Source organism: Cetorhinus maximus, chromosome 19 (assembly GCF_964194155.1).
Source record: "Cetorhinus maximus chromosome 19, sCetMax3.hap1.1, whole genome shotgun sequence".
Lineage (NCBI taxonomy): Eukaryota > Metazoa > Chordata > Chondrichthyes > Lamniformes > Cetorhinidae > Cetorhinus > Cetorhinus maximus.
Genome location: NC_135897.1, coordinates 75,075,033 through 75,091,007, shown reverse-complemented (window position 1 = coordinate 75,091,007; position 15,975 = coordinate 75,075,033). Strand labels below are relative to the sequence as shown.

The 15,975-nt window shown below is 43.2% G+C and overlaps 1 protein-coding gene across 1 annotated transcript; it reads left to right on the top strand.

Moving 5' to 3' along the window:
- Positions 1-4,703: 4,703 nt before the first annotated feature.
- On the top strand, positions 4,704-14,208 carry LOC144693931 (zinc finger protein 639-like). Its single transcript, XM_078564161.1, has 3 exons — positions 4,704-4,923; positions 11,543-11,614; positions 12,426-14,208. Exons 1-3 carry the CDS (start codon positions 4,866-4,868, stop codon positions 13,577-13,579), a joined length of 1,284 nt encoding a protein of 427 aa, XP_078420287.1. The 5' UTR covers positions 4,704-4,865; the 3' UTR covers positions 13,580-14,208.
- Positions 14,209-15,975: the final 1,767 nt, after the last annotated feature.

Genomic DNA, 15,975 nt, shown 5'->3' with positions numbered 1-15,975 from the left:
TGCTCTAAGGAGAACAGTTTCAGCTTCTCCAGTCTCTCCACATAACTGAAATCCTTCATCCCTGATACCATTCATTCCCGTAACTCTCTTCAGCATCCTCTCTAAGGTCTTCACACACCTGCCTAAGTGTGGTGCCTAGAATTGAATACAATATGCCAGCTACGGCCTAACCACTGTTTGGTAAACATTTAGCATAACTTCTATGCTTTCATACTCTCTTCCTCTGTTAATACAGTCAAGGATTTCATTTGCTTTTTTTTAATGCCTTCTCAACCTGCCCTGTCACTTTCAAAGACATATATACAGCCTCAGGTCTCCCTGCGAACCCTTTAAAAATGTACCATTTAGTTCATGTTTTCTCTCATTCTTCCTAAAACGTATCACTTCACACTTCTCTGTGATAAATTTAATCTGCCATAAATCTTCCCATTTCATCAGTCTACATGCTCTGAAGTCTATTAATATCCTCGTTGTTTACTACATTTCTGAGCTTCATATCATCTGCAAACTTTGTAATTATACCCATATACCCAAGTATAAGTCAAAATATATCAGTAAGAGTAGTAGTCTGAATTCTGACCCTGGGAAACACCAATGTACCTCCCTCCAATCTGAAAAATAACTGACCACCACTATTCTTGGCTTTATATCCTTTAGCCAATTTTGTACCTGTTGCTGTCCACTTAATTCCACAGATTTTAATTTCGCTAACATGTCTGTTAGGTAGTACTTTGTCAAATACCTTTTTAAAGTTCATCTACAAAACCACATTACCTGAAGAATCCTCTGTTAACTTCACCAAAGAATGTGCTCAAATTAGTCAAACATGATTTGCCTTGAACAAATCCATGCATTCATTAGCCCATACTTTTTCAAATTATTTGGTCCTTAATTAATCTGTAGTTGTTGGGTTTATCCATTTCCCCATTTTTAAACAGATGTGACATTTGGAATCATCCAGCACTCTGGCACTATCCCCATTTACAAGGAGGATTGGAAGATTGTGGTCAGAGCCTCTGCAATTTTCCCCATTGCTTCCCTCAGTAAACAAGGATGCATCCCATCAGGATCGGAAGAATTTTCTACTTTGAGGAAAGCCAACAGTTTAAGTATCTCCTCTTTATTTTTATCCTAACCAATGATAGTATGAAGTGACTGCCCCTTTCTTCATTGCTACATTCCTCTTCTTCTGTGAAGACAATTGCAAAATAGTCATTTAGTACCTCAGCCATGCTCTCTGTCTTACCAAGAATATCTCCTTTTTGGTCTCTGATCAGCCCCACTCTTCCTTTGACCACCCTTTACGATTTATGTGTTTATAAAGATTGTTGAGTTCCCTTTTATTTTAGAGACTAATCTATTCTTATTCCCTCTTTCTCTCTCACTGTTTTTATTTGCTTTTGTCTTCTGTACTCTATATTTCAGTTTAGCTGCTGCCAACACCCTGCTGTACCTCACCATCGCCTCACTTGACCCTCCACTGTCTCTAAATTGTCTGTTTGTCTGACGTCCGGTACAGGATCAGTGAATATCTTCTCCAGTTGAATACTGGGAAGAGTGAAGCTATTGTCTATAATGTCTGCCAAAAACTCCATTCCTTTGCCACTGACTCCATCCTTCTCCCTGACAACTGTCTGAGGCTGAACCAGTCGTTTGAGAGTATGATATTGAGTCATATTTGACCCTGAAATGAGCTTCTGGCCAAGTTTCTGCACCATCATTAAGACCACCTATTTCCACCTCGTTAACATTACCTGATTCGCCCTCTACTTCAGCTCATCCACTATGGAAACCCTCATTCATGCTTTTGTTACCTCTGGACTTGATTATTCCAATACATTTCTGAATGACCTCCCGCCTCCATAAAATTGAAGTCATCCAGAACCCTGCTGCTCATGTCCTAACTCATAAAAAGGTAATCTTTGCCCATCACCTTTGTGCTCACTGACATGCATTACTTACCAGTTAATACCTTGATTTTAAAATTCTCTTCATTATTTTCAAATTTCTCCATGGTCTCACCTCCTCCTGCCCTACAAAACTCCAAGATCTCCCAATTCTGGCCTCTTAGGCCTCCCTGACTTTAATCACTCTACCATTGGCGACCATGCCTTTTAGCTGCAAAGGTTCGAACCTCTGGAATTCTCTCTCTCAACATTTCTGCCTTATCTCTTCTCTTTACTATATTAAAGGGACAACTTGCATGGACCAGTCTTGACCCTTTTAAAACACTTTGTGGAAGCACCTGCTGCCTGCCTGCGCTGCAGACTATTTCTACATTTACTTACAATAACATTGTCAGCAGTGGCTTGGTTGATAGCAGTCTCACCCCTGAGGCATAAGGTTGTTGATTCAAGTCCACCACAGGTGCTGGAGTACAAAAATCCAGATGAACTCTCCAGTGCTGCACTGTTGAAAGTGCTGTCTTTTGGTTAAGATGTTAAACCAAGGCTTTGCCTGCTGTCTCAGGTGGATGGAGAAGATACCATGTCATGATTTCAAAGAAGAGCGGGGGAATTATCCTTGGAGTTCTGGCCAATACTTATCCTTCATTCAACATCACACATACAAAAAGATTATCTCATCATGATCACAATGTTGTTTGAGGGAGCTCAGTTTGTGCAAATTGGTTGTCACATTTCCTACATTGCAACAGTGACTGCACTTCAAAAGCACTCCATTGGCTGTGAAGTGCTTTGGGACATCTTGAGGTCATAAAGGTGCCAGATAAATGCAAATGCATATGGTGGTCTATGTAAATAAAATTTATCGTCAGAAAATTATATTCTTAGATTTATGTAGGATTCATTCATCATTTTTTTCTTTCAGGGGATGTGGGCATCACTGACAAAGCCTACATTTGTTGCCCATCCCTAATTGACCTTGATCTGAACATTTCAGAGGGTAGTTAAGTTTCAACTATGTGCCTGGAGTTACACATAAGCCAGACCAGATAATGATGGCAGATTTCCTTTCCTAAGGGACACTAGTAAACCAGATGAACAATTAATGATAGTTTGATTAATTCAAATTCCACCAGCTAGCATGGTAGGATTTGAACCCATGTCCTCAGAGCATTACAGACTCGCACCACTCACTGTGTGAAAAAGTTTTTTCTCACATCATGTTTGCTTCTTTTGCAAGTCACTTTAAATCTGTGCCCTCTCATTCTTGATCCTCTTATGAGCAGGAACGGTTTCTCCCTATCTACTCTGTCCAGACCCCTCATGATTTTGAACACCTCTATCAAATCTCCTCTTACCCTTCTCCTCTCCAAGGAGAACAGTCCCAACTTCTCCAATCTATCTTCATAACTGAAGTTTCTCATCCCTGGAACCATTTTTGTAAACCTCTTCTGCATTCTTTCCAATACGTTCACATCCTTCCTAAAATGTGCAGAAGATGCACACCCACGAGTTTAAATCCCTCGCACACCCAGAACTGTACACAATAGTCCAGCTGAGGTGTAACTAGTGTCCTATACAAGTTCAGCATAACCTCCTTGCTCTTGTACTCTATGCACCTATTAATAAAGTCCAGCATACTATATGCTTTATTAACTGCTCTCTTCACCTGTCCTGCCACCTTTAATGACTAATGCACATATACACCCATGTCTCTCTGCTCTTGCACACCATTTAGAGTTGTACGCCTTATTTTACATTGTCTCGCCATCTTCTTCCTACCAAAATGAATTACCTCACACTTCCCCACGCCACAAACTTGTCTGTTTTTTTGAAGTTTTACGCTGTGCTCCTCAGTTTACAATGCTTCCAAGTTTTGTATCATCTGCGAGCTTTGAAATTGTCCCCTGCACACCAAGATCTAGATCATTAATATATATCAGGAAAAGCAAGGGCCCCAATACCAACCCCTGGGGAACTCCACTACAAACCTTCCTCCAGCCTGAAAAATATCCATTAGCCATTACTCGCTGTTTCCTATTACTCAGCCAATTTTTATCCACGTTGCTACTGTCCTTTTTCTTCCATGATCTATAACTTTTCCCACAAGTCTGCTGTGCAGCACTGTATTGAATGCCTTTTGGAAGTCCATGTACACTACATTAACAGCCTTACCTTCATCAACCCTCTCTGTTACCAGTTCAAAAAACTCCAAGTTAGTTAAACATGATTTCCCTTAAGGAATCCATGCCGGCTCTTCCTAATCAACCCACATTTTTCCATGTGACTATTAATTCTATTCCGAATGACTGTTTCTAGGAACTTCCACCACTGAAGTTAAACTGACTGGTCTCTAATTGCTGGGCTTATCCTCACAACTTGTTTTTGAACAAGAGTGAAATGTTTGCAATTCTCCAGTCCTCTGCCACCTCCCCTGAGTCTAGGGAAGACTGAAAGATTTTGGCCAGGGGTATAGCCAGAGTCTATGGATTACTAGCCCAATGATATTATCAGTATGCTTCCCCTCCCCCCCCCACCAAGGTGAGGCTGGGTTTTGTGAACCTGGAGCACAAAGTGACCATGGCATTCAGTAGTACCTCCGACGTTTTGCATCTGGTTTGTAAAATAGGGACGCCCCCTCTGCGCGCGCAGCGTAAATCGGGCACGGAAGTGGTGCTGACGTCACCCTCTTAGGGAGCGTCTCCAGTTGTGAGCGTGGCCGTGCGAGGAGCGAATCAAAGGGACAGAGAGACCGGCGCTGAGGACCTTGCCGAGCCGGGGAAAGAGTGATCCCCAAGTCCAGTGACGGCTGCCCTGTCCAGGCGAAGAGATTGCGCCTTTTCCGCTGCTTCACACACGGGCGGAGAGGCGGGTCCGGGCCTGGCCGCCGCCCCCAAACCTTCGGGCCGCAGAGGCCGGGGTCAAAAGGCACCTTCCAGCCGGGGCCAGGGCCGGGGCACCATGAGTGAGCATGGGAAGAGGAAGAGGAGGAAGAGTTTAAATCCCTCGCGTTACTCAGGTAATGAACACGGAGTATTTTGGAAGGCAGCGGGAGGCCTTTAAACAGAGTTAAACAGAAACTGGTCAACACGCATCACAGGGCAGGGGCATAACACTGGCCGAATAACAGGGCAGGGGCATAACACTGGCCGAATCACAGGGCAGGGGCATAACACTGGCCGAGTCACAGGGCAGGGGCACAACACTGGCCGAATCACAGGGCAGGGGCACAACACTGGCCGAATAACAGGGCAGGGGCATAACACTGGCCGAATAACAGGGCAGGGGCATAACACTGGCCGAATAACAGGGCAGGGGCATAACACTGGCCGAATAACAGGGCAGGGGCATAACACTGGCCGAATAACAGGGCAGGGGCACAACACTGGCCGAATAACAGGGCAGGGGCACAACACTGGCCGAGTCACAGGGCAGGGGAGCAACACTGGCCGAATAACTGGGCAGGGGCATAACACTGGCCGAGTCACAGGGCAGGGGCATAACACTGGCCGAGTCACAGGGCAGGGGCATAACACTGGCCGAATCACGGGGCAGGGGCACAACACTGGCCGAATCACGGGGCAGGGGCACAACACTGGCCGAATCACAGGGCAGGGGTACATCACTGGCCGAATAACAGGGCAGGGGTACATCACTGGCCGAATAACAGGGCAGGGGTACATCACTGGCCGAATAACAGGGCAGGGGTACATCACTGGCCGAATAACAGGGCAGGGGTACATCACTGGCCGAATAACAGGGCAGGGGTACATCACTGGCCGAATAACAGGGCAGGGGTATAACACTGGCCGAATAACAGGGCAGGGGAGCAACACTGGCCGAATAACTGGGCAGGGGCGCAACAGTGGCCGAATAACTGGGCAGTAGCACAACAGTGGCCGAATAACTGGGCAGGGGCGCAACACTGGCCGCATAACTGGGCAGGGGCACAACACTGGCCAGCGCCCAGTTGTGTTTTTAATTGGGTAGTTGAATTGTTTCATTCCTGTCTGCTCTTTGGGTTGTTTTCATTTTTGCTTATTTGGGTAACACAGGATTTCTCCCCCACTATTAAGACAATGTTATGGAGGTGTGGAGAAACAATGTCAGGTTGTCGACTCAGCCTCAGTAACGGGGGAAGGGTTTGTGGTTTGTGGCATGGGCCGAAGGTGATGGCTTTGGCCTTATTGATGCTTGGCCTGAGGAAATTATCGCAGTTTAAGATTGGATGTCAGACAAGAAGTCTGACAAAACAAGGGTACTGAAGCAATCATCAACACGCATGTCGAAGTTGACCCCCATTGTCTATGAATGATATCTGCAAGGGACAGCACAGATGTGGATGGTGCCAAAGGTGAATTCTCTGGTGGTCTTTGGGTTATGATCCAGCAGCAGCAGCAGCTGGGTTTCGTGAATGAAATGAGCTGGGAAAAGGCAGAAAGAAAGAAGTAACTTACATTATGTAGCGCTTTTCATGACCACCTGGTGTTCCAAAGCGCTTTACAACCAATTGAGTACTTTTTGAAGTGTAATCACTTATAATATAGGGAGGCAAACACACCAGCCAATTTGTGCACAACAACCTAGATCAATACACATAGAGCCTTTAGTGTAATAAAATGCCCCAAGATGGTTCACCAGAATGTTATCAAGCAAAATTTGAAACATGAGGTATTCGGACAGATGACCAAAGCTTGTTCAAAGAGGTGAGCTAAATGACCAGGTCACCTCCTTTTTTGAGCAGTGTTAGTTGAGGGATAAATGCTGGCCAGGAGAATTCCCCTGCTCTTCCTCGAAATGGTACCTGCCCACCTGGGAGGGCAGGTAAGGAGGTCAGTTTAACATCTCATCCAAAAGATGGTACCACCGACAGTGCAGCCTACTACTGCACTAGAGGCATCAGCCGATACTTTGTGCTCAAGACTCTGGGGTGGGTCTTGAACCCAAAACTTTTGACTCATGCGAGAGTGGTACACAGAGAAGGTATGCAGGAGATGGGAGAGAAACTATAGTGAGATGTGAGTTCAGGGCTAGGGTTAGAGGAGAGATTTGGCTTAGTGGGAAAGGGATAGAAAAAGGAACAACTATAACAGCTTATCATAATAAATAGGAGCAAGAGTAGGCTGTACTCAAGCCTACTCCGCCATTCATTGAGATCATGGCTGACCTAATTGTGGCCTTAACTCCACTTTCCTGTCACCCCTGACCTCCCATAACCCCTGACTCCCTTGCGGATAAAAAATTCTGTCTAACTCGGTCTTGAATATGTTTAATGACCCTAGCCTCCACTGCTCTCTCAGACCATCTAAGAGAAGAAATTCCTCAACACCTCCACCTTAAATGGGAGACCCCTTATTTTTAAACTGTGCCCCCTAGTTCTAGATTCCCCCATGAGGGAAAACATCCTGTCAGCATCAACCCTCAAGCCCCCTCAGGATCTTGCATGTTTCAATAAGACCATCTCTCATTCTTCTAAACTCCAATGAATATAGAGCCAACCTGCTCAACCTTCTTTCATAAGACAAACCCCCTCATCCCAGGAATCAGCCTAGTGAACCTTCTCTGAACAGCTTCCAATGCAAGGAAGACCCTCCAAGTAACGTGACCAAAACTGTACACAGTACTCTAGGTAATGGTCTCATCAACGTCCTGTGCAGTTCTGTACTTTTATACTCCATCCTCCTTGCAATGAAGGCCAGCATTCCATTTGTCTTCCTAATTACTTGCTATAACTGTGTGCTAACCTTTTGTGATTCATGTACAAGGACACCCAGATCCCTCTGTACTGCAGCATTCTGCAGTCTCTCTCTACTTAAATAATATTCTGCTTTTCTATTCTTCCTGCCAGAGTGGGCAATTTCATTTTCCCACGTTGTATTCCTTCTGCCAAATGTTTGCTCACTCACTTAACCTATCTATATACCTTTGCAAACTCTGAGTTTTCCTCACAACTTGCTTTCCTATCTGGCTTTGCATTGTCAGCAAATTTGGCTACAATACAGTTGGTCCCTTCACACAAGTCATTAATATAATGTAAATTGTTGAGGGCCAGCATTGAAATCTGAGGCATTCCACTGGTTACAGTTTACCAATCTGAAAATGACCCATTTATGCTGATTCTCTCTTTCCTGTTGGTTAGCCAATCCTCCATCAATGCTAATATACTAGCCCCAGTACCCTGAGCTCTTGTGTAGTAACCTTTTATGTGGCACCTTATCGAATGCCTTTTGGAAACCCAAATACACTACATCTATTGGTTCCTCTTTATCCACCCTGCTTGTTTCATCCTTCAAGAACTCTAATAAATTTGTCAAACACAACTTCCCTTTCATAAACCATGTTGACTCTGCCTGATTGTATTTTTTATAGTGCCTTTAATGTAATAAAACATCCCAAGGCGCTTCACTTAAGCATTATAAAACAAAATATAACAGGTAGCCACATAAGGAGAAATTAGGCCAGATTACCAAAAGCTTGGTCAAAGAGGTAGATTTTAAGGAATGTCTTAAAGGGGGAAAGCTAGATGGAGAGGTGTAGGGACAGTATCCCAAAGCTTGGGGCCTAGGCAACTGAAGGCGTGGCCACCAGTGGTGGAGCAATTAAAATCGGGAATGCCAAAGAGGCTAGCATTAGAGGAGCACAGAGAGTTATGGGACTGGAGGAGATTACAGATATAGGGAGGGGCGTTGTTATGGAGGGGTTTGATTAGAATGAGCATTTTAAAATGAAGACATTGCTTGAGCAGGAGCTGGCGTCGGTCAGTGAGCACAGGAATGACAGGAGAACGGGACTTGGTGCAAATTAAGACACAGCAGCAGAGCTTTGGATGACCTGAAGTTTACGGGTAGAACGTGGGAGATCAGCAAGGAATCTGTTGGAATAATCAAGGCTGGATGCTATGATGGGATGGGCGAGGGTTTTATCTGCCTATGAGCTGATACTGGAGCGAAGTTGGGTGATGTTACATAGGTTAGGTAGATTTTTGTTCGACGACAGAGTCAAAAGTTATGGGGGGGGCGGTGGGGTGCAAGCAGGAAGGTGGAGTTGAAGCCATGGCAGTGGAGAGGCGTTGGAGGAGGATGGTTTGCTCAACTGTATCAAAGGCTGCAGACAGATAAAGATGAGGAGGAGGGAATGTTTACCTTTGTCACAATTGCATGGGATGTCATTTATGACTTTGGTAAGAACTGTTTCAGTACTGTGGCAGGGTCAGAAACCTGATTGACCTGATTGGAGGGATACAAACATGGGGTTCCAGGAAAGATAGGAACATATTTGGGAGGCAGCAACATGTTCAAGGGCATTGGAGGGGAAAGGGCAGTTGGAGATAGGATGGAAGTTGGCAAGATGATGGAGTCAAGGGTTGGTTTTTGAGGAAAAGGTTGATGATGTAAATTTAAAGGAGAGAGAGACAACACCTGAAGAGAGAGCACCGTTAACAATATTGGCTTTTTAAAAATTTGTTCATGAGATGTAGGCCAGCATTTATTGCCTATCCCTAATTGCCCTTGCGTTGAGGGCATTTACGAATCAACAACATTGCTGTGGGTCTGGAGTCACATGTGGCCAGACCAGGTAAGGACGGCAGATTTCCTTCCCAGATGGGTTTTTACGACAATCGGCAATGGTTTTGTGGTCATCAGTCAGACTTAATTCCAGATTTTTGTTGAATTCAGATTTCACCATCTGCCGTGGTGGGATTCAAACTGGGTCTCTGGAATACTAGCCCAGTGACAATACCGCTATGCCACCTCATTGGGACTAAAAGATCAAGTTGGATGATCTTTTTAGTGGGAATATGATCGAGGGAGCAGGAGTTGGGTGTCATGGGCAGGATAAATTCAGCGCATGGGGGGAATTGGAAAATCTAGAGAAAGATGCGGACTGAGGGCTAGGGTAGGCGGGAACAGACGTAGTTTGGCCAGGTGGGATCATGGAAGGGAGGGTTGAGGCAGAGGCAGCTGATTGTTTCAGTCTTAGTGACAAAGACGTCCATGAGCTCCTCCAACTTATGGGGGTGGGGGGTGGGGGGGGTTTAAGAAGACAGAAGCAGCAGAGGAACTGAACTTGGTGACATAAAAGTCCATGAGCTGCTTGAACTTGTTAGTGGAGGAGGCAAAGGGTTGGGGCTTAATGAGAGAGTTAGTAGTAGAGAAAGAAGCTGAGAGCTATCTGCAGTCTTGCATTCTTGGATGATGATCCTGTAATAATGGATGATTTAAGCAGAGCAGAATGAGGCCCAAAAGCATTTGCTGTAGACCAGCCAGATCTGGTGATGGACAGTAAGACGTGTTTTGCCACAGATTAACCCACACCCATTTTTTGGAGTTGGGAGTGAAGATGGGAGCCAGAGCAAGGCTACAAGAAGAATGGGTGAAAGTAAAGGTTTCACTGGAGACAAGGGCATCAAAAATGGAGATGTGGGCAAGGTTGAACAAATCAACAAATGCAGAAGCATCTTGGGAATTTGAAAGTGCATTTTGAAGTACAAATGTGAAAGGAAGTGATTTGGAAAGGATTAGTAGGATGTAGGTGATGAGGGGTATGAGAACAGATGGCTTTGCCTTTGAGACCAGGGGAGTAGAGGGGCCAGGGGATTTGACATGGTCAAGGTGGTAACCTTGAATATTGAAAGTTTCAACTCTCTGTGGTCAGTAAAAGTCCTTTGAGAGGTGGAATAATCTCAAGCCGGGTCCTAGTGGGCATGAGTCTACAACTCAAGTTCATAGAGTTTTGCAGCACAGATGGGTCCATAGCCTGTACCAACTCTCCGAAAATGATCCACTTTCCCCAAACCTTGTTCACTGTTTTCCTTTAGAAGTATTTGTTCAATTTTTTTAAGCTCATATGAATTCTGCTTCCACCATTGGAACTTTAAAAAAAAATTTCTCTTATGATCTTAAATTTATGCCCTTTGGTTCCAATTTGCTAAATTTCCCAATTTACCTTATCAAAACCCTTCAGTATTTTAGACATATCGATCCGATCTCCTGTTAATGTTCTTTGCTCAAATAAAAGGAGCCTCAGTTTCTTCAATTTTTGTTCATAATTGAAAGTAAAGTGACTCACTTCTGCATCATCTTAATGCCCTTGATGTCAGAGCTGCACTGCAACCTAACCAATGATTTGTAAAGGTTAGTGTTGCTTTGCTTCTGTACACTTATATATTGTCAATGTACAATTTGCACTGCCCAATACCTCACCTGGCAGTGCTAGATACAAACACTGTTATTATTGTTTTTTAATATTACAGGTGAGTGGAGGCCAGAAGGTTCCTGGAGAGTTAATAGTTTCAGGGAGTCATCCAGCTTGATCTTGTATTCTTCCTTGCAGCCAGTAACATTGATAAAGCCTTAAGAGCAGATAAGTTTCCCTACTTTGGGGAATGACAAATATTTCAAAGACTGTGAGAGAGGAGAAAGTATAAGCAAGTGTTGAATATACCCTTCTGGTGCTATCCAGGCTCACATGCAGAATGGCTATTTAGCAAGTTGCAGAAGTACTGACCCTTGTGTGTGTCTTTGCCTAAGAAAAGCAAGGACAAGGGAGTAATTTGTTACTCCATCTCTTTACCATAGAATCATAGAATGCTTTCCTGAAGTTTTATGGTGGAATTCATCCTCTAAATGTCCTTACAGGGTCTGAGTCCACAGTTGAAGATGAAGAAGAAAACAATCCTGAACACTCTAACAATTCAAGCGATTCACAAGGTAAGTTAAATTGTTTGTGAGGGATGCTTGTATCTGTAAATATTACCTTGTGTTGTCTATCCACTAAGGTCAAAATGATGCACCCAGTCAGTGAATGCAGGATATCACCGAATGCAGGAGATAGCTCTCATGTCGATGGCCTAAATTAGAGTTTTTAACCGGATTGTTTCTTAATTGCAACATTTTTGGGAGGGCCAGTTGATTGTAACATTACGTCTGTCCTACAAATTCGAAGAAATTAAACAAAATTCCTTAGAGATGACTCGCTTTCTTCTGTTGATTTTACTCCCCTTCTCTCTTCCCCTCCCATTTTTCTCACCTTATCCTCTCACAGCAGTGGGTTGTGCTGGGATACTGTTCAAACGTTGCTGGTAGCTCTCTGGATCCTTACCCAATTGACCATTCTTTGCCTGAGAGTCTGGACAGTTGTGGGGGGTGAGTGGTGGGAATTAGATTTTGACCTTGCTGCCCAGTTGCAGAACTATTGTTCTAGATTGACTGCTGTCATAGAAACCATGTGATTTTCAATAACCCAAACAGAAGTGCTGGAAAGCTCAGATCTGGCAGCATCTTTGGAGAGAGAAACAGAGTTAACGTTTCGAGTCCAATGTCACTCTTCTTTGTAGCTGTGATTTTCATTTGTGTTTTAACTTTATCTTTGCCCCACTCCCTCATGACGCGGCACTGACATTTGTGAGGAGGAAAAGTTTGAAATTCATGTTTTCAAAAATTTGGGGAGGAGAAACTGTGGTAGTTTGAGTGTCTTAAATACATCAATGTACTTTTAAAAAAATTTGCTTTCTCTTTCCAGACCTTTGCATGGCAGTGAGACCAATAAACTCTGTTTTGAAAGGAACTAGCAAGAGGCAGTGTGGGTTTGATAACTGGAGCCCTTTTAACGACCAAGAGAGCAAATTTAACACATACCATCCCGAACAAGAAGTTTCAACTGCCAACAAACACCAGGACGATACAACAGAAAGTTCAGTTAGCGATGGCTCGGAGAGACGGGCCAAATCCCCTTGCTCGACAGTTCTTTATCAACATAAGTGGCCTCTGCGAAAACCGTCTTGTGATGGGCTCTACAGCTGCGAGCATTGTGACTTCAATAGCAAGTACCCGCTAGAGCTGAAGCAGCATGTTATTCTCAGGCACACGGATACTCTGCCTAACATCTGTCCAGTTTGTAAGCGTGAATTTCTGACGTACAATCTGCTCCACAAGCACTTGCAGGTCCATGAGGCAGAAGAGCCAAATGCCTGCCAGTTGTGCAGCTACAGTGCTGAAAACCCGAAGGAGCTTGAGTTACATGTGGCAGATGTCCACAACACTGAGTACCTGTACTGGTGTGAGCAGTGCAACATTCACTTCTGCAGTACCAGTGAGCTCCATCTTCACTTGCAGCAGCATGATGGTGATGAGCAGTACCTCTGTCAGTTCTGTGAGTATGGCACAGATGATGCTGCCGAGCTGCACAGCCACGTCCTTGCTGAACATGCGTACAGCCTCATGGAGATGAATGACAGCTCTGAGGATGGACTTCAGGGACCAGCGGGCTTTATGAGTAAAGTGAGCTTTGACCGAGAGAGGAACTTCTTTATCTGTCAGTCGTGTGGCTACAGAAGCCGGTTGTATGGCAACGTCAACCGACATGTGGCAATTGAGCATGCGCGGTTCTTTCCCTATGTGTGTGACGATTGTGGGAAGGGGTTTTGCAACACAGCTGAATATAACAAACATTTGAACTTGCACTCATCTCAGGAGATCTACTTGTGTCAGTACTGTGATTACTCTACTGAGCAAATTGCTAACCTCCGAGCACACATAGACATGAGCCATGCTGCAGCGCTCCCATACAAATGCGAGATGTGCATGTTGAGATTTGCAAGTGACAGTGAGCTCATGTGGCATCTTGCTAAACACAAACAGAACAATGAACTGTGGTATCAGGGATATGATTATTAAATAACATCATTTAAACTTGGTTACTGTGGCTGTGTCTATAGAATTTCAAAAGTGTGAGAAACTAACTGCGTTTCTTTTTTTATGATTTGGAGGATGTTCCTGTGGAAGAGTGCCATGTAAAGCCTCACAAGCCTCTCTGACTACCAGATAATCCATGGTGGCTTAATTTGAAAGTGTGGAGCATTTTCTATTGATTTCTAATTTTGCTGATTGTAGCACAGTACATGATGGTTGAGGACAAAGCAAGAGAACATCCCAAATTCCAACCTGTCACAAATGTGAACATTTTAAAGCACAGATTGTGAACTGTGACTATAAGTGGAGAACTGTAAAAGAACAGTCTGTATCCTTGTGCCTGAAAAGCAGAAACAGCTAGAGATAGTTTCCGCTTTAGACATGATCGATAATCCATGCACAAGTTGTGTCCACAATTGAACTAGTTTTCAGATGTGCTTATTTTTTCTCTCAAGTTTCCACCCAAACTCATTTATCACCAAACACAACATCTGCCATGAACCAGCTTAATCCGGCAGTGCTTTAGAAACTATTTTTAAACTTAAAAAAAAAAGTCCTTGATCTATTTGAATAGTAACCTGGTGCAATTTGCTCATTATAGCTGAAAATGGATTTATCACAAAAAATATAAGCATTTTAATCAATGTCTAGTCCGCCAACTGTGAGTAACCAGCTTTTCAAATAACTGCAATTGACTTAAAAGAACAATACATTTGCTAGTTAAAATGGTGTACAGAAGTCAGTTTCTTATTAAGTTAAAAATTTTATACTCAAAAGCTTTTAAAACATACCTGTTATATCCTTGCATCCACAGGATCAGTTAAATTTAAGAGCTTCCTTGAAGGTTCACAAATAAACACAATTAGTAGAAACTCATAAAGATGATTAATTCAACCTGGAGGCATCTCAGTTTTGTGGGCTGGGCTGGCTTCTAGCACAATGTTTTGTAGACTAATGCAGAAGATTGTGGAAATTTAATTAGCGCTTAAAGTTTTGTGATTTTTTGACTGATTTCGAGCAAATTGTGGCGAAAGGTCAGCACAGCCAAGCGGAAATTCTAGACCCTGCTTTCTGTAAAATCATTGAGTCTTTTGCAGATCATTTTCTAATCAATCTTTGGTCTTGCAATGGGAAGCAGGGTATTTACAAGTTGTAGCTGTTGCATAGGTGAGAGGAGACTAAGAGAGTATAAAGGAAAGGGGAAAATCTCCTGTATCTCTCAAATAGATCAGTGGAATAATATTGGCTGCATGTGTCGTCCACAGGCTGGACTATCCTAACCAAACTGGGTGCTGGGAGAAGGCCAGATAATACATTTGGAAAAATTATAGAACAAAATTAAAGTTGAATGTGTCTCAGCAAAAGATAAATAATCCAGGAGGGGTAACAAAAAGATCTTGAAGAATTTTATTGCAAAATATCAATTATTCAGATACAACAATGCTGCTCTTTTTAGGGCTTCACCACATTAAAGTTGGTTAGTAATGGACCAATGATTTGCAATTTTCCTCCTTATCAGTGTAAATATAAAATGGTGCTTCCTTCAAACAAATCCACTATATCAGAGTGCACCTCAGAATTGGATGGATGTGATGGTAATGTATATACACCGAAGATGGTTCATGTACCTGAGTGTCTGCCACTTTAGTGACTTCATGGGTATCATCTGAGCACTGAGATTGGATTTTCTGACATATTCTATAATTCACTGACTGTTGTTTAGTATTTATTTTGAAGGCATCTAGACCATGGGGTGTAGTGCAGTATGACGGATCTCAAACCAGCTTATTTGAAAGTGGTTTGGGCAAAAATTCACTCCCTTTCCTATAATGTATATTGGTATGATTAAGTAGGCTGTACAGAGCTGATTGTGTTAAAGATCGTGTCATGTGATGGAGTAAATGACATCAATTTTGAAACTTAAAATAAATTTTGCCAGCTCAGTTGGAAATTATGGTTACCTTGTTTCATTATATTCAGTGTGGTTGCATTCTTACATGCTCAATCAATAAGCAAAACTTACCTTTAGGTTCTCTTTAAGCTTCTGACGAAAAGTGACTTTTAATATTTGCCTTGTGTATAAAAATACTGCTTAATATAAACACATTAGCTGAGCGTTCTATTGAACTGAAAAGAATGAGGTACTACAAGTCATACTTAGTGTAAAATTGGGCATTGGGTATAAAGGTCAGTTTTTTTGCAGTTGAACAAAGTGTGGGGTAGATCCATAATGTCACGTAGAATATTGTTTCCACTGCTAAGACCCAGGATTAGGCCCGCAGATGACCACCTAGTTGCGGGAGATTTTTGAAGAGTCTTATCCAGCTCCTAGAAGGCATGAGCTCAGTGCACCAAACAAATCACAACTTTTAGCATCTAAT

Bases quoted from the DNA above. Each gene is read 5' to 3' on its own strand.
- LOC144693931 (XM_078564161.1), top strand. From the start codon at position 4,866: ATGAGTGAGCATGGGAAGAGGAAGAGGAGGAAGAGTTTAAATCCCTCG. The intron at 4,924-11,542 runs GTAATGAACACG...ATGTCCTTACAG, and splicing joins AAATCCCTCGCGTTACTCAG to GGTCTGAGTCCACAGTTGAA. The intron at 11,615-12,425 runs GTAAGTTAAATT...TTCTCTTTCCAG, and splicing joins CAATTCAAGCGATTCACAAG to ACCTTTGCATGGCAGTGAGA.